Below are 22,088 nucleotides of genomic sequence, written 5' to 3'. Positions count from 1 at the left end.
CTCTAAAACATGCCCTCTAACCAATAACGGCATAGTTTAGAGGTTTTATGTTATTCCAAGGCTAGTTTTCGGCAGCTTAAAAACGCCCGCCCTGTCAGAGCTTACGCGGTCTTGGCAACAGTTCCAGATCCATTTCAGAGACCAATAGCTAATAAGTAACAAATTGGCTTTTTGATAAGCTTACGGGTCCGTTTCTATATTCGTATACTGTATATTATAGTGTAGGTTCTAAGCACTTTATGACGTTCTTACTTTACCTTAGTATATACCATGATCTTAATTTTATATAAATAATAGACTAATATATAAGCTTCTTAAGTATTAGAACCTTAATACACTCCCGGAAACCGAATTTCTTATATATTCACTAAAAAGAAGATCAATCAGGTAATGTGCTGCTGCAGTAGCTAAAGCAAGTCGTTTGCCAACACCTACTCCGTATAGGTTAACATAATGTGATATTCTCAGTCATGCTCTGTAACAGGCTTTCTAGCCAGGGACAGTAATTTCCGGGACGGCTCGTTAGTACTTAGCTATACATATCCTGGGGTTAATATAGTGCTATGACGCCCAAGAATGCGTAAGCCTCTTACCTTATCAGTAAACTCTGTCTTAAGTTAAAACGCCCTGTGCTCAGGGAGAGGGGCTCAACTGATTTAGGTAATATTTGTCTCTTGCCAGTAGGCATACATAACTTACGTTAATAAGTAAAGGTATGTACTCAGCCCCTGAATATGCAAGACTGGGTTGTACCGTGCTCGTGACGCGTCTTGTGTTCGGCCATGCTCGGGAGTGTACCTCAATTATTCATGGCAGACGGGTACGTGCATCCAGAATAGCAGTGCAGTGTCGATGATTTTAGTGGATAGGGATCTACATCTTGCTGTCGGTGATCCAATCAATTATGCACATGGGTGAGGTGAGACAGATTGCTGTGAGAAAGCGCGTATCGCTTTATCATTAATACTCCCTTTATTAGAAGGGTCCCGCGTAAGGTTAAATAGTAGAAGACGTTATTTCATACATCAATCGGCAGAAGTCCAAGTCCAATCTCACTTTGCCCTTCTCTTCACACCACCTCTATCAAATAGTGCTTTATCCAAGCCCAATTTTGACAGGATGGGTCGTCGCCAATTTGATGAAAGCATGAGGCCCTTTCCTTCGACACTAGCATCTTTATCACCGCCTTACACCCCAAACAATGGCACACTAACACCAACTGTCGCTCACTCTGAGTCTGGGGCAGATGTTGAGCTTCAGCCATATACAGGAGGGGACAGGGATCTAGAGGTGCATCCACAGGCGCCTGAGGGACCCGAACGACCACGCCATGTCTTCTCAAAGCACAGAAAGTGGATGACTGTGTACATAGTCTCTGTAGGTGGAGCGTTTTCCGCCTTGTCATCCAACATTTACTTCCCAGCAATCGATACAATATCCAAAGACCTTGGTGTCAGCGCCACAGACGTTGGTTTCACTATTACAGTGTATATGATTGTTCAAGGAATTGCTCCCTCACTGTATGGCTCCATCTCAGACTTGCGTGGTCGTCGTATTGCATTCGTTATCGCCCTAGTAGTCTACCTCGCCGCAAATGTGTCGCTAGCTTTCACATCCAACCTGGCCATGCTTGTAGTCTTACGAGGATTGCAGGCCGCTGGATCGGCTGCGACGATTAGCATCAGCACTGGTGTGATTGCCGATATAGCAGAACCCGATGAGAGAGCAGGTTTCATGGGAACCAATGCCGGAATAAGGTATGCATATCACCAAAGCTATAGAGAGTTTTGAATAACCAGTGTGGCACAGAATGATAGGCCAGGCTATAGGTCCTGTTATTGGTGGACTGTTGAATAGTGCATGGGGATTCAGAAGCATATTCTGGTTCCTGTTTGTCTTTAGCGCTTTGGTCCTCCTGGGACTATTGGTATTTCTGCCAGAGACACATCGAAGGATAGCTGGTAACGGCTACGTTCCTCTCGGAGGCCTGTACAAACCCTGGTCCTACTACTTCAAACCACCCAAGGAATGGCGTAATGCACCCGTACCGCCAGCACCAGAGCTAGAGAAGCTTTCTTGGAGAACAATGATTGAGCCGTTGAGTTATATCCTGAGAATGGATATACTAGTTCTCCTTTCCTGGGGTGCTCTTGTATATACCATCTGGAGTATGGTCACGTCCTCAACCACTCCAGTGCTACTCAAGACTTTCCCCGACCTTACACAATGGCAGGTGGGCCTTTGCTTTCTTCCAAATGGAATAGGATGTGTATTTGGGTCAGTATGCACTGGTCGCCTGATGGATCGAGCTTTCAAACGCGCCGAGACTCGATATAAAGAGGAGCATGGACTCGCCGACGTTAATGTCAAGTCCCTGCACGACTTCCCCTTGAACGTGCCCGAATGTCACTGATGCCTTATTTCAGCGTTATTTTCATCGTTTCAATGGCGCTGTACGGGCCCAGCTATGAGTTAAACGATCTCAGGAGACACTTTGCTGGAAATCTGGCAGCATCCCTGGGTCTGCAATTTATTATTGCATTTACTGCAACGGCCATATTCAACATCAATTCGACGATATTAGTAGACTGCTTCCCGGCTAACTCGGCGGGCGCGACAGCAACGAATAATCTATGCCGCTGCCTCCTTGGCGCTGTGGGCGTCAGCGTGATACAGCCTATGATCGCTAAACTCAAGATTCGCAACGCATTCCTCGTGCTTACGGGCATCGCAGTTTTATTCTCACCTCTGGTCTGGGTTCAGTGGCGTATGGCAGGGAAATGGAGAAGAAATAGACTTAGTGCTTAAAAGCAGTCTATATGTTAGTGGAATACTAACAACCGCCCAATACGGAATCGCTGGACCCGAAAAGGAAGGCTATGATTCAGTAACACCAGGACTGAATGGAGGATTCTGTGCAAGACAGGAACCAATGGCTTGAAAGAAGGGCCAAAGACACTCGGGAACGATCAAGGAAGAACATTGAGCATGCAAAGGACTTACAGACGCTTCCGTAAAAGTATTCCGGGGAATAATATATTAAAACTATAGATATGGTTGAAGAGTTATAAAATGCTTTTCGTAAGCTCTATTTTCTCGACTCAGATCTTGGTGTTATCTCCAGCCACTCCCCAGCATCCTCTGCTAATGATGGAGGCAAGAAAGTAGCGGGGTGTACAAAGTTGAAAACCCCAACGGCGATTACCATCATGGCCCCATCAAGCGCGATGAAGTATCGTTCATGCGTAACAAGGTACCCCGTCCAGCCCTGTAAGAGTTCTATAGTGCGGTATATGCTCCTCAGATAAATGCAAAGCAATGACAGCGTCATGGCACTTAGTATAGGAATGGAGGACTTCTTTCCAGCGTTTAACATGCCCCGTCTAGTTATTCGAATCAGAAAGTCGGTTGCAAGACCAACAAAGAGGCTCATGGAAGCCAATTGGAAGACTATTCCTGCAACCATTGTGTTTGTGCCCGGTTCTGTGTTACCGTTGACCTTTTTCACTGCCGCTGAGGCCATACCGCCACCAATTGCCTGCACAAACAGGGAAATCACGTCGCAAGTACAGAATATCCAAAGATATAGGTTCGGTCGAAGAATGGAGCAGTCGCGGCCAAAGACCTGGATCAAGCGGCCAAGAATAATGTAGACACCGGCAGTGAAGAAAACAGGCGCTAGCAATGATCAGTCATTTAGTTGAGAGTCAAGAGGGGCTGACCAGATAATGGTTTGAGCACATACCAATGATTAGTGTCGAGAGCTGCATGAGGAACGCGGTCGAGTTGTACGGGCATTGGGAGGACCAAGCGCGGCCCGCCCAGCCGATGATTTCAACTATTATAGCCATTAATCAAGGTCACAGTTAGAGTTATAGCGGTTAAGGACATACCCAGTCCACCCATAACAAATACGCTGCACCACCAGATCCTAGACCGACCAAGCTGAATTATGTGCATAATGGTAGAGAGACCGAACAAGATACAGAAGACAACTCCCGCAGCGGTCGATGGAACGTAGCCATATGAAGTGGGGGTGCCCGACATGTAAGTGTGGCAGCCATTGCGTAGGTCTTGTTCTGTTGACATGGTGAGTTTGTTTGAGTCCGGGAACAGGGAAAAGGACTAATTTGGCGATGGAATCTGACGGCTGGGCTTTAACTGTCTCTTTATATACTCGTCATTGTTATGATAACGTAAGCTAATAAACTGGGGTCTTTTCTCCTAGATGTTCATTGATGGGACCATTGGTGGTGTAGCGGAAACTGCGAATCTCGCATTTTTCTATGCCGATCTCCCGAACACCCAAGGCTGAGGACCGCACGGAGTGCGATATCCTAGCCCCTGTCACTATCACATCTACACGCAAGCCGTCGGCTTATCTTGTGGGCTTAGCGTCTTACAAAGCAGACAAAATCCGACATTCCACTGGCCATAGGCCGTAAGCACCAACTTATCAGCCCCACATTTCTTCGGAGTTCATCTGCCAAGGCTGTCTTGAACTGCGAATTTCGCAGTTCGGACTTCAGTCGTGGTCTTGGACCAAGAGCCAACGCCATCTACACCGGACTTTTTTCCCTCTTGTTTCAGTCTGCCGTAGCGGCGTAGACGAGCCTGTTCACCAGTTTAGATTCAGCGATTTGTCACCTTTCGTTCGAGCCCTTCGTTACCACTATGCATCCCAGACCTAGCCGCGCAAAGAGCTGCACTGCATGTCGCCAGGCTAAGGTGGCCTGTGATGCCCGCCACAAACCTGCCGGAGCAACGTGCACGAGGTGTAGTAAGCGCGGACTGCAATGTCGGTTCGATTCGCGTTTCAAAAGAATTCCAACAAGAAAGTTAGTACAGCCTACGGGTTCCATCATTGATAGAGATTAGAGAGACCCTGATACTCATACTCGCAGTATCGTGGAGGCCATCACCAACTGCATTGATTCCCAGCAGCCGCTTTCTAGCGATTCAACAAGCGCGGGAGCGCATTCTCATACAAACCAGTCGACACTGTCACAAGCACCCGACATTCCGTCTTCGGCCTGCACACGGTCCTCTAGTCCTTCCTCTCATACCGGCTCGCAATACTCTACCTACACTGCCGGAACCACTCAAGATGATATCGCAGCTGGTGTGGACGAATGTTCCAGGGGCGGCGAGGCCTGGCTGCAGCTTAAAGCTGTCGACATACCCTCTAGTTACCAGCTTGGACGTCTCAGCGTGAACAATACAGTGGCACTAGAGCTCTTTCAACAGTCAGTATAGATATGCCCCGAAGACGAATTGAAGCCCATGTAAGGACTGAACTGAGTCAAGCACCAGCTTTGATAGGTACTACCGTCCGCACGCCAAGTTCTTGAGACCCATACGTACGTCTTTAAACGAGTACTCACAATCCTCTCGGCATCTTTTCTGGACCATTATCCTCTGTTCTTCCCAAATGCATCCAAAACACGCACACATTTACCCCTCTATTGTAACAGAGCACGAGACCATGCTCTCGGCGATTTTTGTCTGTGTCCCACTCACTATCGAGATGATGCATGCTCTCCTTTGCCTTTGCTTATGGCCAGTTCCGAAGGTCCGCCTTTGGCAAGACTTGTCATGGGGGTATATAGGTCTTGTTGTGAACTCGGCCATGGGGCTCAACTGTCACCTGCCATCAAACCCGCTCCTCAATGGACATTTAAAGAGAAATTCTAGCCGCCGCGCCTTGCCAAACATAGACGCTGTTGTCAGGGATACTACTTGGCTTGCCTGCTTTGACATAAGCACTCGGTATGTGTTCTTTCTGTTGCTTCCCCGTACGAAGTATTTGAGATTCGCTACTTACATAGTAACGTCGCCACAGACTTAGCGAGTTCCTGGGATTTCCGTCCTCATTTTCATCCAAATACCATCTAAACTACGTATCTCGTGCTCGAGAGCGAGCATTAAACCTCCTGGGCCCATCAGGCCATATCACATTAGAGATTCGTCGGCTCAGCTTAACTTCGATGGCCAAGCTCGACATGGTCACAGACTCCGCACTTCACTTTTCCCAGACACAAAGCAGCATCAGCGAGCTGGAGCTACTGAGAAGGTCAGACCATAAACCCTGGAGTCCCGAGACAGAACTCACTTTACAAGGTACAAAACTGTACTTGTATGCCATGACACTTCTATTACCTCCCCCAAAGGACCCCGTCGTAGCTCTTCAGGCGACCTCTAATCGGGACGCGGTATTGGTCAGTGGCTTAATGTGTGCTTCAACAATGATATCAGATATGCTCCACCAAAGCGGTGGAATTTCTGATCACGGCTCAGACAATAATACTTGCAGTGCAGCGTTCTGGCCAAAGACGCAAATCAGCTATATGTTCTTTGCCGCTACATTTATTTTCCGGGTTCTTCTCTCGCATTCGAGTATGAAACCGCAGGATATAACCCTTGCTATGTCACGCCTTGCAGATGCACACGCGATTTCCAGAATAGAACCGTTACATCCAGATCGCACACGTGCTGCCGAGATCATTCAACGGTTGATAGAAGTTGCGCGCGGTTACATGATTGAAGACTCAGGCGAGAATGACGCCAAGGACTTACTCCCGAGGGGCCTTCTTGTCACCGGTCGCTTGGGGGCATCAGTCATGTTTGATGCCGTCCTGCGGTCTGTACACCACCACAGACAAAAGGCACAGATGCGAAAGTCGCATTTATTAGAATCCTCAAGAGTTGCGCCTATCATTGACAGGCATATGCCTTCAGGCGGCGAAGGTGGTTCAAATACCGGGCTGATAGGGTGCCGCCAATCCGTAGAAGCCCATGGAGATGCACCCGACAGCTCAGGTGGAATCGGCTTTGGCGATATGTTTGATTTCCAATTCATGGATACGTATGAGTATATTATGAGCACTGACTCGTCTCTTATGCTGGATAGCCTGGAAAACCCAGGCGGCGGGACCTGGTAACCTTAGCCATTTGTCAAACATTTCATGGCATCTGTTTCAGTTTGTTGTCATATTCTTGCCCGGCTTTGTTAACTTACCCTGATGCGTGATATCAGCAAGATAAAGAGGCCGCGAACAAATGAGGATCAAGATCGGAGACGGTGTATTGGTTAAACTGACTGCTATTACGATATGCGAACTGGAAGAGGTTATCAGAGAAATGTAACTAACGAGGGGTGGGGTGGTTACACCAATTGTAATTTGACAGCTGATGCATTAGGCAGAAGTGCAAATCACGCATCAATTATCAAAGATCAGCAACATCGCCACCACCGCCCGCCTCAGTATTATTCCTTATCATAATTATACAGCCCTTAATTTCTCACCGCATCGCAGCCGCCATGTGTTCCCGACCAATTCAAAAGACAGGTGCTTTGTCCACCGTTTCTCTTCACCCTACAATCGTGCAACACCTAGAAGCTACTCGGGACGCTGGGAATGCTGTAATGGTATGCCTCCGATTCTTCACAATTACACAATATCGCTGACCCCCCGACAGCAGCCTGAAGTGTCACTTCCGATTCGAGAAGTTGTATCCCAATGGATATGCGTGCGCACTTCTATACTCTCTTACTGTCTACATGCCTGACTCCCGCTAGTGTAATTGCTGCTGTGGCCCGAATAGTCTCATGTTCAGTCCGGACTGCCCAGAGTGTGGAACTCGTCGCTGTTCAAGCTGTACATACTGTTAATTCCCTGAAGATCTATGCGCATAAATATGTCAACAGATCATATTAATATGGCCGGTATAAATTCATCCGCTTATGCATGGAACCAAGAGTTCTTCGACCGACAAATTCAAAAGTATCCAGCACAAAACATACCTGCAGTCGCTACCTTCTCAAGCGTCCACGATCTCATCAAAAAGTTTCTTTCGGCATCTGGTGATATGGAGGCGTTCCTTGGCCCCAGCACATACCAAATGTTGGAGCTTGAGCCTCTTTGCAAATCTTGCAGTATGGACGATTTAGTAACCGGAACTGACCCTCGTGTGACTCGGCCCATGGCTCTTCTGGATGATCGATGTCGGCGAATGCATCATTCTGAACCACCAGGAGGTCACATGCGCCGTGACCGTGGGCCCTTAAGTTCCTCGCAACTATTACAAGAACTGAAGAAGAAAGTAGGTCATAAAGGCCTGGCCGCTTGGAATCATGACTGACCATAACAAATTTAGCGGTATGGATCCCTTGGTGAGACTGACGCTGCGAGGCGACTACTGTGAGACATTTTCCATCATCATACGACTTTTGCGTCTGCTGACTAGTTATTGTCTCCAGTTATGTGGCTAATCCAGACTGCTGTGTAATTGTGGCGTTGGCCTCAACTGCGTCTAGCGTTCAGGCTACGTTTCTACCAGACTTCTTTTATAAATACCTGGGGTCCAGAACGTCACTAGGTATTCATCGACCGATGCGGGGACCACTCATCTTTGGACTCGAATTCCATCTTCAATTCTACGTCTGGTGTGAAGGCGGCCCGCAGTTCCATGACTCTAGGAAGAAACGTAACGGAAAGCCTCTTCGCCAAAGTCGCCAGCCATACTACCTCAAATTCGGCTATGGAAATGAGCCACAGGTTCATATCTATGAAACTCAGGTCTCTTGTCTCATAGCAGGCATAGATGAGGACTCCTGGGTTGCATATCAGTTCGTTGATACTTACTATCAAGGGACAAAACCACTTGCACAAGATGAAGAGCATGGCGTCAAGCCAGATCCCTTGACAGGGGGGCTTTTTGATGCGAACCTTCCTATCTGGACTCCGAGAGAGTACTTCCTTATTGTCTACGAGTGTCGGCTTAAACAAGTTAGGCATGCTATGCACAACCTGGTCGCAAGATTGTTCTTAAGATTAGAGCCATATGTAAGCGATCCGGAGCTCGGAGCATGTAAAGTATTATGAATGGAGCGCTTACTTGCATTTAGACGCAGGATGAAGGAGACATGACAGCTTCTTTTGGTGAGGGTATCATGGGGACGATGGCCCAGAAGAAGTTGACCCAACAAGTCCTCAACGAAGCAAACCGCTTTCTACCACAAACTATTCACTCTATCTGCAAGGCGATTGAGGTTTGGGATAGGTTCAGCGGAAGAGATCTTGCCTACCTCTCGGACATACTAAAGTCTGATTCTAAGAAGAGCCCAATCCCATCGGTCAAGGTCGTTACCATGATTGAGGACCATATCGATGCATTGCGAGACCTCCAACGACGCGCAGAGGAACAGAGAGATTTGTGTGCCGGGCTTGCCCGAAAGGTATGTAAGGGGAGACGACGAGGGGAGGCGAAAACACGAGGAAAGGCTTACGGAAACAGCTGGAAATGCAGATTGTAGTAGAGGATAATGAAGTCACGGCCAGACAGCAAGCAGGGACTGAGATGACGAGATATTGGACTGGCATCGGCTTGGTACGCACATGCAGCCTGCTTCTATAGGGTAAAACGCTAACTTCCTGTAGGTCTTTCTGCCGCTCACGGCTGTTACTGGTATATTCAGTATGCAAGCAGGCATTTTGCCGGACTCGTTTTATAAGTGGTGGATTTTCATTATTTTTTGGATTGTAATCACGCTTCTCGTTATTCTCGCTGTCGAGTTCAGATCATTACGATCTTCGATGCCAGCATTACGCAACGATTGTTCTCGTTGTAGAACTTCCTCTCCCTGGTCCCCTTTCCCATCAAGACTCTCGCTGCTATCGTCATCGACGGATTTCCCTGCTGAGATCGAGCTCATCCCAAGGTCCCCGGGTAGGACAGTTTAGAGTGGAGCTTACTGGGATCCTGTATTTTCCCCAGACATCATGAGATATTGTGACTCCGTTAATAGTTCTTATTGGTGCGGTAGTGTTTTTCCAGAAGCGATACATGGGCGATCAACTTGACACGATATTTAGTGGAGTCCAGTGGGTGCTTGACTGGGTAAGCATATCAGGCCAAGCTCCATACGGTATTTCGGAGGCAGCAACTCCATCAATTGGAGCCAACTGCCATTGGCCCGTACCGGCAAAATAGAGTTTCAGATGCTGATCCCTGGTTTAGCCTAATAATACTTTCTGCCGTAACCTCATGCCATGATTGTATAAGACCGCTGTGATATCGTTTATTAATTTATTTTTCGTAAATTGTTGTTATTGTCATCAGTGGCAAGTGAGGTCTTGACTACCGATATGTTTGACAGAATCAAGACAAAGGCTCTTCTAGTAGCCTGCCTGGTTTTCTCAGGCTCGGCATTACCCAATGGCAATGAGCAGCGTCACTGGGTAGGCACATGGGCGTCGATGCCTCAGGAAGTTGAACCGGCAAACTTGGCCCCAGCTCCATTTGTACGTTTTCTCTAAACACTCATTCTTGAAGCTTTTTGCGAAGCCCGCACGTACTAATGAATGGCCTTGCCACAGGGAGGAGCAGATGCGGCAGCTCAATTCGAAAACACCACTCTGCGCCAAACATTTCACATGTCAATTGGAGCTGACAAGATCCGTGTTCGATTCTCCAACATCTTTGGTAAAACAGACTTGCCCATCACTGCGGCATCAATCGCTTTGCCAGTCGGTGGAAAGGCCGGTGTCGGTCAGATCGACACCAAGACCACGAAGCAGCTCAAGTTCAAGGGCAAGAAGTCCGTGTCTATCCCAGCAGGAGAGATTGTTTACTCTGATCCCATCGATTTTAAGCTGAAGCCTCTTTCCAATCTCGCATTGTCTGTCTACACTGAGAAGGGTCAGCTTGGAAACAAGATTACTGGACATCCTGGCAGTCGAACGACTTCTTGGATGCAAAAGGGCAACCACGTCAATGCAGCATCTGTATCTCAGGGAAGCACCAAGCATTGGTATTTTGCGAATGGGGTTGACTCGTGGGCACCCAAAGATCATTTCGCTGTTGTTCTCCTCGGAGATAGTATCACCGATGGCCGCGGAAGTACGGATGACACAAACGATCGGTAGGTGAAATCAATGTTTGATCACTTGTTCCGCTTGTTAACAAGTTTAGATGGTCCGATGCTCTTGCGGCTCATTTGCAAGAGTCTGGCATGCCTAATGTCGCTGTGAACAACATGGCAGCAGGTGGCAATGCTATCCTTTCAGGCGGTCTGGGTCCTATCCTGCTTCAACGATATAAGCGAGATGCCTTGGAACAACCAGGTGCCAAATTCGTCGTCGTATTCGAAGGCGTCAACGACATTGGGCCATCCGCAACCGACGAAGCTACTCAAAAGAGGATCAAAGATGGTCTCATCGCCGCCTATACCCAGATTGCGAATGATATCATGAAGGCAGGCATGACTACCATTGGAGCGACAATTACACAGATGCTTGGGAACCAGTACCACTCTCCCGAGAGAGAAGTCACTCGGGTCGCGATCAATGACTGGATCTTGAAGAACGGGACTTTTGACCACACTGTCGACTTTGCGTCTTTGATCGGAAGTGGAGAGAAGTTGCTCCCTCAGTATGACTCTGGCGATGGTCTCCATCCCAACCCTGCGGCGTACAAGTTAATGGGAACAAAGTTTCCGATCAAGGTTTTTAAGAAATAATTATATATACAGGCCTAGGGGAAACTAAAGTTCAAATGAAATATTAAGAAGAAATGTTGCTCACAGTGCCAAACAGCGTAATACCGATACAATTCTGGCCCAGTACAGAGTATGGTATGTTGTCAGAACGCAGCAAGATTCACTCCCAACATACCTCTTCCAAACTTGACCGATTGTACTCAGTATATCAGACCATGTGGCTAGCCGATTATGTGATCCTGGGTTCCACTTGGACCTCTAAATGATACCAGGACAGCCGGGTAACTTCTTCCTCAACTCCATCAAACTTCTGGACCTTACCATTTAGGCTTAGCCTCCAAGAGCCAGTGGTCTCTGATTGTCGTTGCGAGTTATCCTGGCTTTCAGCTGAATCCACTACTGCCTGAGATATCCGGAACCCCAGCAAGGCAGATTGGAGGTGGTTCTGCAGATCTTCAGCGTCAACTTCGTGGCATCCAAGGATGAATGGTGTCAGACTGAATATGATATCAATTCAAAACTTAATGTGTGAACATAAAATTATTGGAAAATCCCCACGTCTCTGGCGCTGATATCTGAGGGATCGAGTTGGTCTCCAGCTTGGCGAGATGGGCTGACCAACGGACAGGCATTCTGAGACACACCAAGCCGGGATGTAGACATCACAACCAATAGATGTGACCTCGTCGTGCATATATGGAGGGGAAGAGTCGTCGACCAACACTCCCTTCCCCTAGCCCGACCCAGACCTCTCCCTATTTCTCGCAGTTCCAAATTCTATCTGTTGATTCAATGTCTAGGCCTTTTACTAGCTAATCAATATGGAATCATCCTTTAACAAAAAAGATTGCTTCAAACGCCATAACTTATTCGACCGTGGCTTCTTCTATAACGACGAAAACTCAGCAAATGACCTGCCAGATCATGTTGAAGCTCTCCGAGAGTCAATTCTTGACTTCGCTTGCGATGAGTTGAACCAGAAGGCTTCTGACCAGGATGAAAGAGTCGCAAACCAAGGAACAGACCTTACCAACAGGGAAGTTGAAGAAAAAGATTGGGAACACTTTTTTCGAGACAACTTCTTCAAACCGCTTGAAGAAAGCATCTTGGCGTCTGAGAGCTCATGTAATAACCATATAGTATGGTAAGTAGTTTCAGAGAGGTCGAAATGTTCAAGACTTAAGACTTACAGGATACAATCAGCTCTTCCAAGCTCGATGGGTAGTATTCAATCCAAAAAAAGACGGACTTGGCAGTTCAATTCCTGATAGATTGAAAAATGAGAGCGCACCACAGCCTGACTACGCTTTTTATTTTCCAATCAATCGGCCATCCGCCAACTCTCTTCTAGCTCTGGAGCCGCGCCAAGAATCGGCGCTGTTCTCATTACCGGCTTTGAAAGAGCTTTACAACCATGGCTTGCGACCATCTTCCTTCCATCCTTTCAAGAATAGCTTTAAGGAGAAACACCTGAAGTGCTTTCCTTGGCTCGTTGTTGAGTCCAAGCCGAAACAAGGCACAAACGGCGCCATCGCGCGATTGAGAGAGGTGGCCTACTGTCAGGCCATTAACGGCAGCGGTTGTGCTTCCAGACTCAAGGAGTTTCCCGCATTAAATGAGAGGAATTTGCCTGGCCTGGCCGCATATCCCCCCAGTCCCAGCCGGGACTCCAGTGGGGCCGGAGGTAAAGGTCTGGATACCGTATTATATCGAGAACTCCCTCGCATGTCGTTACAACGCGGTGAAAAGGAAGCAGAAACTGGCAAAGGGCTATGTTAGTATAGAACGAGTGGTCTGAAGCTGACCCGTACTGATCATTCTGGACTCCGATTAGATGATGTAATGTATTGGGGATGGCGACATGAGAGACTCTCATGATATTACTCATTCCGATTTATGTTGAAGAACATATACACCTGGGCCGTTACAGAGTTCAGGCCAACAATAGCCAAATATATCGACCATTGGGAGTACCTTTACTCCGAAGACTTCTTGAAAGCCCAGCGAGCAGCAGTGGCATTTCGAAAGGAGGAAATGGAGTCGAGGAGTCGGCAGCAGAGCCCCGAAGTTGACGAGTCACCTACTAAACAGTTGGAACGTACCATCGAAAGGATGATGTCCTTGAACCTGAATGAGAGAGTGACGCCGACCTCCAACAGGCATGCGGATCCCATCTCGGTATCTTCAACTTCAACGAGCTCAGTGCGGCGAAGCGCACGAATAAAAGCACGGCGCGAAGCACAACTCTCTCTCGGTTTGGCTACTCAATTGGAGAGGTCTGCCTCACGTCTTAAAGAAACTATAGCGGCTGGGCCTTCCCGGAGACGAGAAAGCGGGACGAAATTTCTCGCAGGACCAATCGAGGTTGAAGTTGATGGAAGTACCAGTGATGAGGACTATGACGAAAATGAGGAAGATGATGATAGTGGCGACGACGATGAAGAATGTGAGGATGATGACGAGACTGGCGAGGAAGAGAGTGATGAGAAAAACCTTGTATGGGACTATGTTAGAAGGCAGTACGTGCACCGGGGTGTATGAATAGGGAGAGAGATTTTACCCGTATACTAAATCTTGCTCTATGAAGAAATGATTCTGTGTACACTCTGAGTCAGTTCTAGCTTTTCATGATGAGATCAGTGGAAGTTTCCCGACAACGGACATTAGTTGGCTGACATTTCCCTGCAGGGCTACTAAAGATGCTGAACTCGAGGCCTGCCACGAGGATTGGGGGTCTTGAAATGTTAAGGTCTAGCCACGATGCGCTAGTAATCGGGTTTGCCAATTGGGCTATCCCTGTTGCAGCTTATCCATTACTAGTGTCCCGTCGTTGTTCACTGTCTTCCACTCATTACTAGAATTGCCTCAATTTTAATTTAATAGTTATATAATATAGATCTTCTTTAGATATAACCTTTTATTACTAACTAAAGTTACAGTAATAACAGAGTGTTGAGGCTATATCGTGATGCTGTCTTTACTGAGTATGTTGAAGATTGTCTGCAAAGAAGTCACACCAGGGTCCATTACCATTCTGGGGATCCCTACACCCAGGCTGGAACTGTCGGAAGCCTGTGTTATCTGGGTCTGGCCAACTTGATGTACCGAATGAAGTCCTAGTGTTGATTCTGTGTGGGCTATTGAAGGTGTTAACAATTTCCATCCCATGGCATTCAAGAGATAACTAACCATTGTGGTCCACCAGTCGTGGTGAAGGTCTCTGTAATCTTCAGATTCCCCCAGCCCATCTTCTCTTGGAAGTATATGGCATGCGTACCGGACCAGGAATGATCACCTTGGCAGCCAACGCCAATCCCGAGCCCCTTGGTATTCTCTACAGAAACTCCAAGTTTGGCTTTGATTGCTTTTCCAAGCATAGGTAGCGTGATCCCAACACCGGCACTCCAAGTGACTGTTGTAGATTTGAACTGGGTGACGAAGACTATTCCATCCGGCTCTACACCTTGGCGAAAATGGCACCAACTAGTCCACCAAGTTCCAGAGTCGGTGACTTCAACATCAACCTCCCGGTCAATGGTGCAAGGACAGTCAATGCAAAGTGCGCGATCGCCATTTGCTGGGGGTCCATCCATTTCCTAACCGACATTGTTAGTGATTGCAATATCTGAGTGGCCTAGATACGCTTACCGTCCAATTCGCAGACTCAAGACTAGTGGTTGGATCGAGGGTTGTTGTAAAGTAAAACTTGACAGAATCAGCAAGGCTTGAATTGTCCTTGTCTACGGCTCTTGCAGAAATGGCACTGGGACGTGTGGCCATAGCAAGACCTGACACTGACACCGGCAGCATAGAGAGTGTCAAGGTAAAGAGTTTTGTGATCATCATCTTGGACCTATAGTTACACAATGCGATTTGAGAATTGGTGAATTTGATGGTCATGTTCCCTCTATGAATTGGCTTCCCAAGGCCAATATATGTAGTTTACGCTCAATTGGATAGATGCTAGAATCCAGTCGCAATATCTTTGTTTCCAGCCAAAGTAACACTGTAGTCTACTGTCAGGCGGCATCGTGCATAATCTTTGCATCGGACCGTCCGTGTGGTGGAGAGGCCTTCCTGACATAAGATTTTAGCAGTTCTCGTGCGTCTATACTCATGCATGCATCACCACCTGAGTGGTCACGAGTTAAAAAATTGGAAGCCCAAAGTTAGATAGGTATCTTTTCTTATGGAGAAAGCGGTCCCTTTTCTGTAATGCCAACGTCACCAATATTCCTTCAACCTATGCCATGCGAGTTTAGACGTTCATCGACCCGCCGCAACAGAGCACATATAACAGAAAGAGGAATGTTATCAATTATTTCCGATCTCACAGCACGATCAGACTTATCAGTGGCTTGCCTGGTGTCAGCAGCCACAGGCGACAAGACTGACGGCACAAGGTATACAAAAACCAGGCTTACCTTATTTATCGTCTCTCAGACGTGAGATTTAGTTATCCACAAACCCTCTATTCAGAAGGGATACCTTACAGCCAGGGTGTAGGGGGTCAAAGTAAGCCATCGTATGATTCTTACAAGAGTCTGTAGTGACTACAACCGAGCGATGATTATTCAAGAACGCATGGTGATCATTTTGAGGGCTGAATATTCGTATTATGCTGACGCCCGTCTTACTGCATCTTAATGTTACATTTTTCAAATGGTCCTGTACCCGCGCAAAATCGTGTTTAAATAAGGCTTAGGCTATCTTGTAAAACTTTGAATTGAATAAGGCCCATCAGTTAGATCCGTTACCGACTATTCAGCCACAATGATTCAATGCCAATTAGGGTGCACCACGTTATGTGTAACTAATGCATCTGGGTTATTCTCACAATAATTGTCAGATTTACTATCCCGCCGTTTTATGGGGCATTGGCCTTATCTGCTTTTTTTTTTCTTCTATAATGTTCTTGTAATAATGCGTCATTGCAGACTTGCAAAATAAGCGGGATAGGAAGCATGCAGCAGGGGTTATTCGGGCTGCTTATTTTCGGCTTCACCGGTGCCATCTTCTAGTTCGGGTTCTTGTAGCATCATATGCACATGGGCTAGTTTAGTTTAGTTCTATAAGTATTCCGGCTTGGCGCAGAGCACTAATAGAAAGCCAACCTTCATTACAGACTTTCAAACTCAGCCTTTTGTGCGACTTCCGAGACCATGAAAATGAAGGTTGGCACAACTATTGCACTACTCCTACTGAGTACAGTAGCAAGTTCGCCTACGCCAAGCGGTCCCGCTATTGGCACCACCACGGAAGGGGCAACCAGTTTCTGGTATGCCAATATGGATCACACGGGGCAGTATCGTGGCTATGCACCTGACCTTGATGGTGATAACACATACGCAGTTTACAAAGCTATACAGCCTGGAGATGGAGCTGCTATCCAAGCCGCCATCAATGATGATAATGGAAAAGCCCGCCATGGTCAATGGCTAGCCTCTCAGCCTCGAGTAAGTTGAAATAAAAGGCTATTGAGTTGAAACTTAACAACGCATCTACCAGGTTGTCTATATTCCCCCGGGGACATATGAAATCACTGAGACGATTCGAATGAATACCGATACTGTGTTGATGGGAGATGCCACGAATGTAAGGGCCTTTTTCTGACATCGCGATAATGTATGCTAACTTGTGGATCTCTATTAGCCACCAATTATCAAAGCTTCGGCGACCTTCTCAGGAGATCGAACCCTTATCTCAGGTACGTGTTTCGTAATTACTCATGTCAATCAAGATTGACATTGCAACAGGCCAGGATCTTACAACTGGTGATGCTGGAGAGCTGTCGTTTGCTGTTGGCCTGAAGAATCTCATTCTCGACACAACAGCTATCCCTGGAGGTAAGTGTAGCTAATTGAATCCTTGCTTCAATTGCGCTCCAGGCTGATTTACCAAGGCGACACGTTTACGGCGCTCTGGTGGGGTGTTGCACAGGGCGCTCAGCTTCAGAACATCAAGATCACCATGGCCTCAGCGGTCGGGGGTAGTGGCCATACTGGAATTCGCCTTGGGCGAGGATCTACCCTGGGTCTTTCCGATGTGCGCATCGAGCGTGGACAGGTACATCAGGCCTTTGCAACGTATCATTGCCGAACGTTTACTAATGTCATCAAAATAGAACGGTATCTGGCACGATGGGCACCAGCAAGCACTTTACAAGAGTATTTACTTTTATCAGAACACCGTTGGCATGCTCATTACGGGAGGAAACACAATCAGCATCGTCGCCCCTGTATTTGATACCTGTGGGACCGCAGTGAGGAATACTGGTGGTTCCCCCTGGATTGCTCTGATCGACGCCAAGTCTGTCAATTCTGGAGTCACCTTCGTCACGACTGTGTTTCCTTCATTCATCATTGAGAACCTCAGCAAGGACACAGACTCGGACATTGCACAGGTCCCTGGAGGCACCGTCCTCGGAGCTCAAAGTCATGTTGATACCTTTACCTACGCCAACACTGTCGGGCGAGATCCTATCTATGGCGCTACAGGTTCAGCCAACACCCGGCCAGCCGCTCTGGCACCAGAGGGCCGCTTCCCTGTGGTGCCTGCGCCCAACTATGCCTCGAACCCCACCACAGACTTCATTAATGTGAAGGATCCGTCCCAGAACGGAGGTCATACAGTGCTTGGTGACAACACTATCGACGAGTCGGCCGTTCTCAATCAGGTCTTGCAGTATGCAGCCGACAACAACAAGATCGCCTATTTCCCATTTGGCAAGTATCGAGTTGACTCTACCCTCCTTGTTCCAGTAGGTTCTCGGATTATTGGGGAGGCCTGGTCCACAATCACAGGCAATGGAGCCTTCTTCAAAGATTTGTCTAATCCGAAGCCTATTGTTGCGGTCGGGAACCCCGGTGACGTCGGCCTCGCTCAGATCCAGGACATGCGATTCACCGTCTCAGATGTCCTTCCAGGAGCCATTATTCTTCAGTTCAATATGCGAGGGACATCTCCGGGTGACGTTGGTCTCTGGAACTCGCTGATCACCGTTGGCGGCACCCGTGGAGCGTCTGCCTTGACCGACACATGTCATGACCCCAGTAGCGAATGCCAGGCCGCTTTCCTCGGCATGTACTTTGCACCAGACTCGTCTGCATATGTCGAGAATGTGTGGAACTGGGTGGCAGACCACATCACTGAAAGCTTCGCCGGAGGATCCAATATCGCAGCGAAAGGTGGCGCCCTCGTTGCATCCACAAAAGGCACATGGCTCCATGCACTGGGCAGTGAACACTGGTGGCTATATCAGCTCAATATTCACCAAGCCAGCAACGTCCTCATCACGTTACTACAGTCCGAGACAAACTATGACCAGGGCGATCATGTCCAGCAAACCCCCCCAGCGCCATGGGTGGCAAATATCACGAACTGGGGCGACCCAGACTTTTCCTGGTGCAGCGGTGGCGATACCCGTTGCCGAATGGGTTTTGCCAACTATATCCAGGGGGGATCCGACATCTACACATATGCTTCAGCTTCGTGGGCCTTCTTCAGTGGCCCGGGCTATCAACCCTGCGCTGGCGCCTACCAATGCCAAAGTAAGTCGGCTCCGTGTGAATTTTTTATCGATACGACGCTAATGGTTCAACTCCCAGACTACATGCACTGGATTTCCGAAACCCCCAAGAACCTACAAGCATTTGGCCTTTGCTCCAAAGATGCATGGGCGACTCTGCATCTTGCAGACGGAACTAATATTGTGTCGCAGGATGGATTTACTGGTTCATGGCCAGGAGGTGGTGGTGATGTTGGTCGATACACACCCGGTAATATTTGATGTGAGCATAGCTTGGAAGAGGGGGTTTGATCATTATGTTCTAGCTAAAGTGGCTCTAAGTTATAATGTTATACTTTCTCGACGTTGAATGGAAAAGTGAATATAAATAAATATAGTAATAGAGAATAGGATGCTTCTATTTTAGGTAATTTCTAACTTAATGATTCCCACGTCATGTCTTCAAACTCTAACGGGAGGTTGGCGGCAAAATACGCGACGTGACCCGTCTGACCTGACCCTCGGCTGCATCTTCAACTATCCTAACACCTACCAACGACGGATCTGCACAGATCCTAGGGCTGAGTCTATCACAAGAAGTCCCAGAAATAGGTTCGAGACCGGTGGGCCCATCGACATCACCTGTGCCAAGTAGATTTTCGTTTTGAGGTGTTCCATCACCAGCAGCGCCTCCGAAGCTTCAATGTGCAGGATGCGGAAAGGAAAAATCTATTTCAACTCTGCCCGGGTGAGGCATGTTCCTCTAGAGGAGATTGTACTAAAATGGGCTGAAATTCAAGACAAGATCTAAATTGTTTAGAGTAGGCTAAGCCCATGATGAATCTATAGAGAATAAGAGCGTATATCCAAATGTACACATACTAGCTTTATGGGTCTCCGTACTCTCGAGCTTGCACAGTTATAGCCAATCACATTTTCACAAACCCCGCACCGCTCTCACATTCCATGACTAACGACTCTCGCCCTGGCACAATATCCAATATGCCACCAGCCAATGCTTTCACGTCGTGCGAGGCATGTAGGTGTGTCTTCGCCGTAGTCAGTCACTTGCTAAGTCACAACTAACTGACTGTCAGACGTCTGAAGCGTAGATGCTCAAGAGATACCCCATCATGTCGTCTAGTAAGTACCTACCTTTGTCCGCTCGGGCATTCAAGTCTCAGATCTTTGTTTAGTGTACTCGACTAGGTAAAGCATGCATTTATAGAACACAGCAAGCTATTTCGGGGTTGGGAACCTCCACCAAGGTCTTGGGGGGTCAAGACCGCACAGATCCTACTGCCGAACTAGGCCTGCACCGAACAAACAATTTCCCGTCCTCATACTTCTTGGACTCCGATTTCTTCCAACCGATATCAAGAGACATATTGACGATACACAATGGCCCCTTTTTCCTTGAACAACAAAGACACTTTGCGGCTGCTGGTACGTTGGAGTCTTTGATAGTACATTACGAAAATACCATCCACCACTGGTTGCCCATGCTCAGCCTCAAGCGACTGAGGCAAGATATAAAGACTCTAAAAGATTCAACTCGGGGCGTTGTTGATGTTCTGGTCTTCTTGGCCCTTGAGGCTCTCATTAGTCAAAGTGATGAGCATACCATATCGCCGCAAAGTAACCCTTCATATTTAAAGGCAAAGCATGGCAGTTTTATGGCTGAGAGTGGTGGAACTATCAATATTCGACTTGTAGAGACTCTCACCCTGCTAGCCTTGTATGAGTTTGGCCATCGTATCTACCCTGCCGCATACTTGTCGATAGGACAAGCTGTGCGACTGGCTACCATGGTTGGACTACATAGCCCGAAGGATGCAAAGCAACTGTTCATGGAACCCGAGACATGGACGTTATGTGAGGAGCAAAGACGTACTTGGTGGGCGATTGTCATGCTTGACAGGTGTGTACAGGCCCATGTGTCATGAAAGGTTAATCATTGACTATCACTAGAGTTGTTGTTGCAGGATCCCCACAGCTCTTGATGGCTGCTCCAGATCCGAGCACGAATGATCTTCTTCCTTGCAACGACGATGACTGGACGAATGGACGAATAGGTTTCAACGAAGCATTATTTACGCGTAACTTCCACTCTCCCTCGTCCGTGGGGCAATTTGCAAGAGTATGTCAAGCTGTCCATATGTTTGGCAAGGTTCTTCGTCACATAAAAGCCAGAGAAAAAGACACTAACCCAGTCGAACTTACTGCCGAGGCCTTGCAGCTGCACATCGTCTTGGTAGCACTGGATCAGGGGATCATGAATAACGACTTTGACATCGCGACGACGCAGGGAAGCTTGCATTCGGCGTTATCGCTGTGTAGTTTAGCCCGACTGCTTCTATACAATGAATATGCGTGCAACGAGCCCAGCATCACCACGCCACGCGAGAGGTTGGCCGCCGAGGTTGAGATGCAACAGATATCTCTGGCAAGCATCCAAGATATCGTATCCAAAACATTACCGCAGATGGCGAGGCAAATAGTTTCCGCGGGTCAACAACAATCCAAAGGACCGAGACATTCACCCATACTAGCTGGGTGCTTGTATCACGCAGCGACAGAGTGCGCGTGGTTTGTCAGGGAAAACAATGACGCGGAGATGGTAGTGGGTCTGGAAGCCATCACAAATGCGCTCCAAGTTCTAAAGACCGAATGGTCTGTCTGCAGTAAGTCCTGATCAACTTGTTAAATCCGAAATTGACAACTGATAAACTACGCAGATGAATACATGTCATATTTGGAGGGAAGCAAGGCGCATAGCTGACATCATTCCAAGGATGAAAGGGCCGATAGAAGTTTCAACAGTTCAATATTATCATTCTGTGTGTCCGCAATGACTTTAGCATTCCCGCTCTGCCCGCTCTGCTTACCCTGAGGTCTGCAGCCAGTTCCAGCCCCGCTTCCGCTCTCTCCGCCCCAACGCTGACATTCCCGCGTGCCCGGATATGGGCAGCTCCACTCTCTGGCCGTTGTAAGCCAAAGCTTCATAATGCCAAATTCTTTACTCAAAGCATCAGATTGTTATAAAAAGCGCAACATCTCCCGTCATGTTTCTTTTAATTC

At 47.7% G+C, this 22,088-nt stretch overlaps 10 protein-coding genes across 12 annotated transcripts; 7 read left to right on the top strand and 3 right to left on the bottom strand.

Annotated features, from left to right (window-relative positions):
* Nucleotides 1–1,119: 1,119 nt before the first annotated feature.
* On the top strand, nt 1,120–2,413 carry FVEG_09449 (hypothetical protein; the record flags this gene model as incomplete). The annotated part of the gene is made up of 2 exons (XM_018898435.1): nt 1,120–1,757; nt 1,810–2,413. The coding sequence occupies 2 exons, from the start codon at nt 1,120–1,122 to the stop codon at nt 2,411–2,413; spliced, it is 1,242 nt and encodes a 413-aa protein (XP_018756324.1).
* A 675-nt stretch (nt 2,414–3,088) lies between these two features.
* Nucleotides 3,089–4,089, bottom strand: FVEG_09448 (hypothetical protein; the record flags this gene model as incomplete). The annotated part of the gene is made up of 3 exons (XM_018898434.1): nt 3,089–3,678; nt 3,746–3,838; nt 3,894–4,089. 3 exons carry the CDS (start codon nt 4,087–4,089, stop codon nt 3,089–3,091), a joined length of 879 nt encoding a protein of 292 aa, XP_018756323.1.
* A 707-nt stretch (nt 4,090–4,796) lies between these two features.
* FVEG_16590 (hypothetical protein) lies at nt 4,797–5,256 on the top strand (the record flags this gene model as incomplete). Its single annotated transcript, XM_018905837.1, has 2 exons — nt 4,797–4,855; nt 4,905–5,256. The coding sequence occupies 2 exons, from the start codon at nt 4,797–4,799 to the stop codon at nt 5,254–5,256; spliced, it is 411 nt and encodes a 136-aa protein (XP_018756322.1).
* A 1,083-nt stretch (nt 5,257–6,339) lies between these two features.
* On the bottom strand, nt 6,340–7,069 carry FVEG_16589 (hypothetical protein). Its single transcript, XM_018905836.1, has 2 exons — nt 7,019–7,069; nt 6,340–6,934 (listed from the first exon to the last, which is right to left on the bottom strand). The coding sequence occupies exon 2, from the start codon at nt 6,857–6,859 to the stop codon at nt 6,533–6,535; it is 327 nt and encodes a 108-aa protein (XP_018756321.1). The 5' UTR covers nt 6,860–6,934; nt 7,019–7,069; the 3' UTR covers nt 6,340–6,532.
* Nucleotides 7,070–7,217: 148 nt separating this feature from the next.
* On the top strand, nt 7,218–10,053 carry FVEG_09447 (hypothetical protein). Of its 3 annotated transcripts, XM_018898431.1 has the most exons (8): nt 7,218–7,429; nt 7,480–7,530; nt 7,580–8,103; nt 8,158–8,201; nt 8,261–8,846; nt 8,909–9,238; nt 9,298–9,390; nt 9,441–10,053. In XM_018898431.1, the coding sequence occupies exons 3-8, from the start codon at nt 7,687–7,689 to the stop codon at nt 9,741–9,743; spliced, it is 1,773 nt and encodes a 590-aa protein (XP_018756318.1). In that variant the 5' UTR covers nt 7,218–7,429; nt 7,480–7,530; nt 7,580–7,686; the 3' UTR covers nt 9,744–10,053. The 3 variants fall into 3 exon arrangements, with proteins under 3 accessions (XP_018756318.1, XP_018756320.1, XP_018756319.1); XM_018898433.1 differs by having other exon boundaries at nt 8,909–9,390; XM_018898432.1 differs by having other exon boundaries at nt 7,480–8,103; nt 8,909–9,390.
* Nucleotides 10,054–10,148: 95 nt separating this feature from the next.
* FVEG_09446 (hypothetical protein) lies at nt 10,149–11,521 on the top strand (the record flags this gene model as incomplete). The annotated part of the gene is made up of 3 exons (XM_018898430.1): nt 10,149–10,304; nt 10,380–10,924; nt 10,975–11,521. 3 exons carry the CDS (start codon nt 10,149–10,151, stop codon nt 11,519–11,521), a joined length of 1,248 nt encoding a protein of 415 aa, XP_018756317.1.
* A 1,120-nt stretch (nt 11,522–12,641) lies between these two features.
* FVEG_09445 (hypothetical protein) lies at nt 12,642–14,240 on the top strand (the record flags this gene model as incomplete). Its single annotated transcript, XM_018898429.1, has 4 exons — nt 12,642–12,644; nt 12,797–13,274; nt 13,806–14,019; nt 14,189–14,240. The coding sequence occupies 4 exons, from the start codon at nt 12,642–12,644 to the stop codon at nt 14,238–14,240; spliced, it is 747 nt and encodes a 248-aa protein (XP_018756316.1).
* Nucleotides 14,241–14,477: 237 nt separating this feature from the next.
* Nucleotides 14,478–15,346, bottom strand: FVEG_09444 (hypothetical protein; the record flags this gene model as incomplete). The annotated part of the gene is made up of 3 exons (XM_018898428.1): nt 14,478–14,637; nt 14,690–15,096; nt 15,149–15,346. 3 exons carry the CDS (start codon nt 15,344–15,346, stop codon nt 14,478–14,480), a joined length of 765 nt encoding a protein of 254 aa, XP_018756315.1.
* A 1,316-nt stretch (nt 15,347–16,662) lies between these two features.
* FVEG_09443 (glucan endo-1,3-beta-glucosidase) lies at nt 16,663–19,289 on the top strand (the record flags this gene model as incomplete). Its single annotated transcript, XM_018898427.1, has 7 exons — nt 16,663–16,956; nt 17,009–17,095; nt 17,153–17,207; nt 17,257–17,346; nt 17,403–17,566; nt 17,625–19,050; nt 19,108–19,289. 7 exons carry the CDS (start codon nt 16,663–16,665, stop codon nt 19,287–19,289), a joined length of 2,298 nt encoding a protein of 765 aa, XP_018756314.1.
* Nucleotides 19,290–20,140: 851 nt separating this feature from the next.
* Nucleotides 20,141–21,789, top strand: FVEG_09442 (hypothetical protein; the record flags this gene model as incomplete). The annotated part of the gene is made up of 4 exons (XM_018898426.1): nt 20,141–20,150; nt 20,217–20,928; nt 20,979–21,691; nt 21,746–21,789. The coding sequence occupies 4 exons, from the start codon at nt 20,141–20,143 to the stop codon at nt 21,787–21,789; spliced, it is 1,479 nt and encodes a 492-aa protein (XP_018756313.1).
* Nucleotides 21,790–22,088: the final 299 nt, after the last annotated feature.

Source organism: Fusarium verticillioides, chromosome 5 (genome assembly GCF_000149555.1).
Source record: "Fusarium verticillioides 7600 chromosome 5, whole genome shotgun sequence".
Classification (NCBI taxonomy): Eukaryota; Fungi; Ascomycota; class Sordariomycetes; order Hypocreales; family Nectriaceae; genus Fusarium; species Fusarium verticillioides.
The sequence above is the reverse complement of the archived record's forward strand: the minus strand, read 5'-3'. Positions and strand labels throughout refer to the sequence as shown.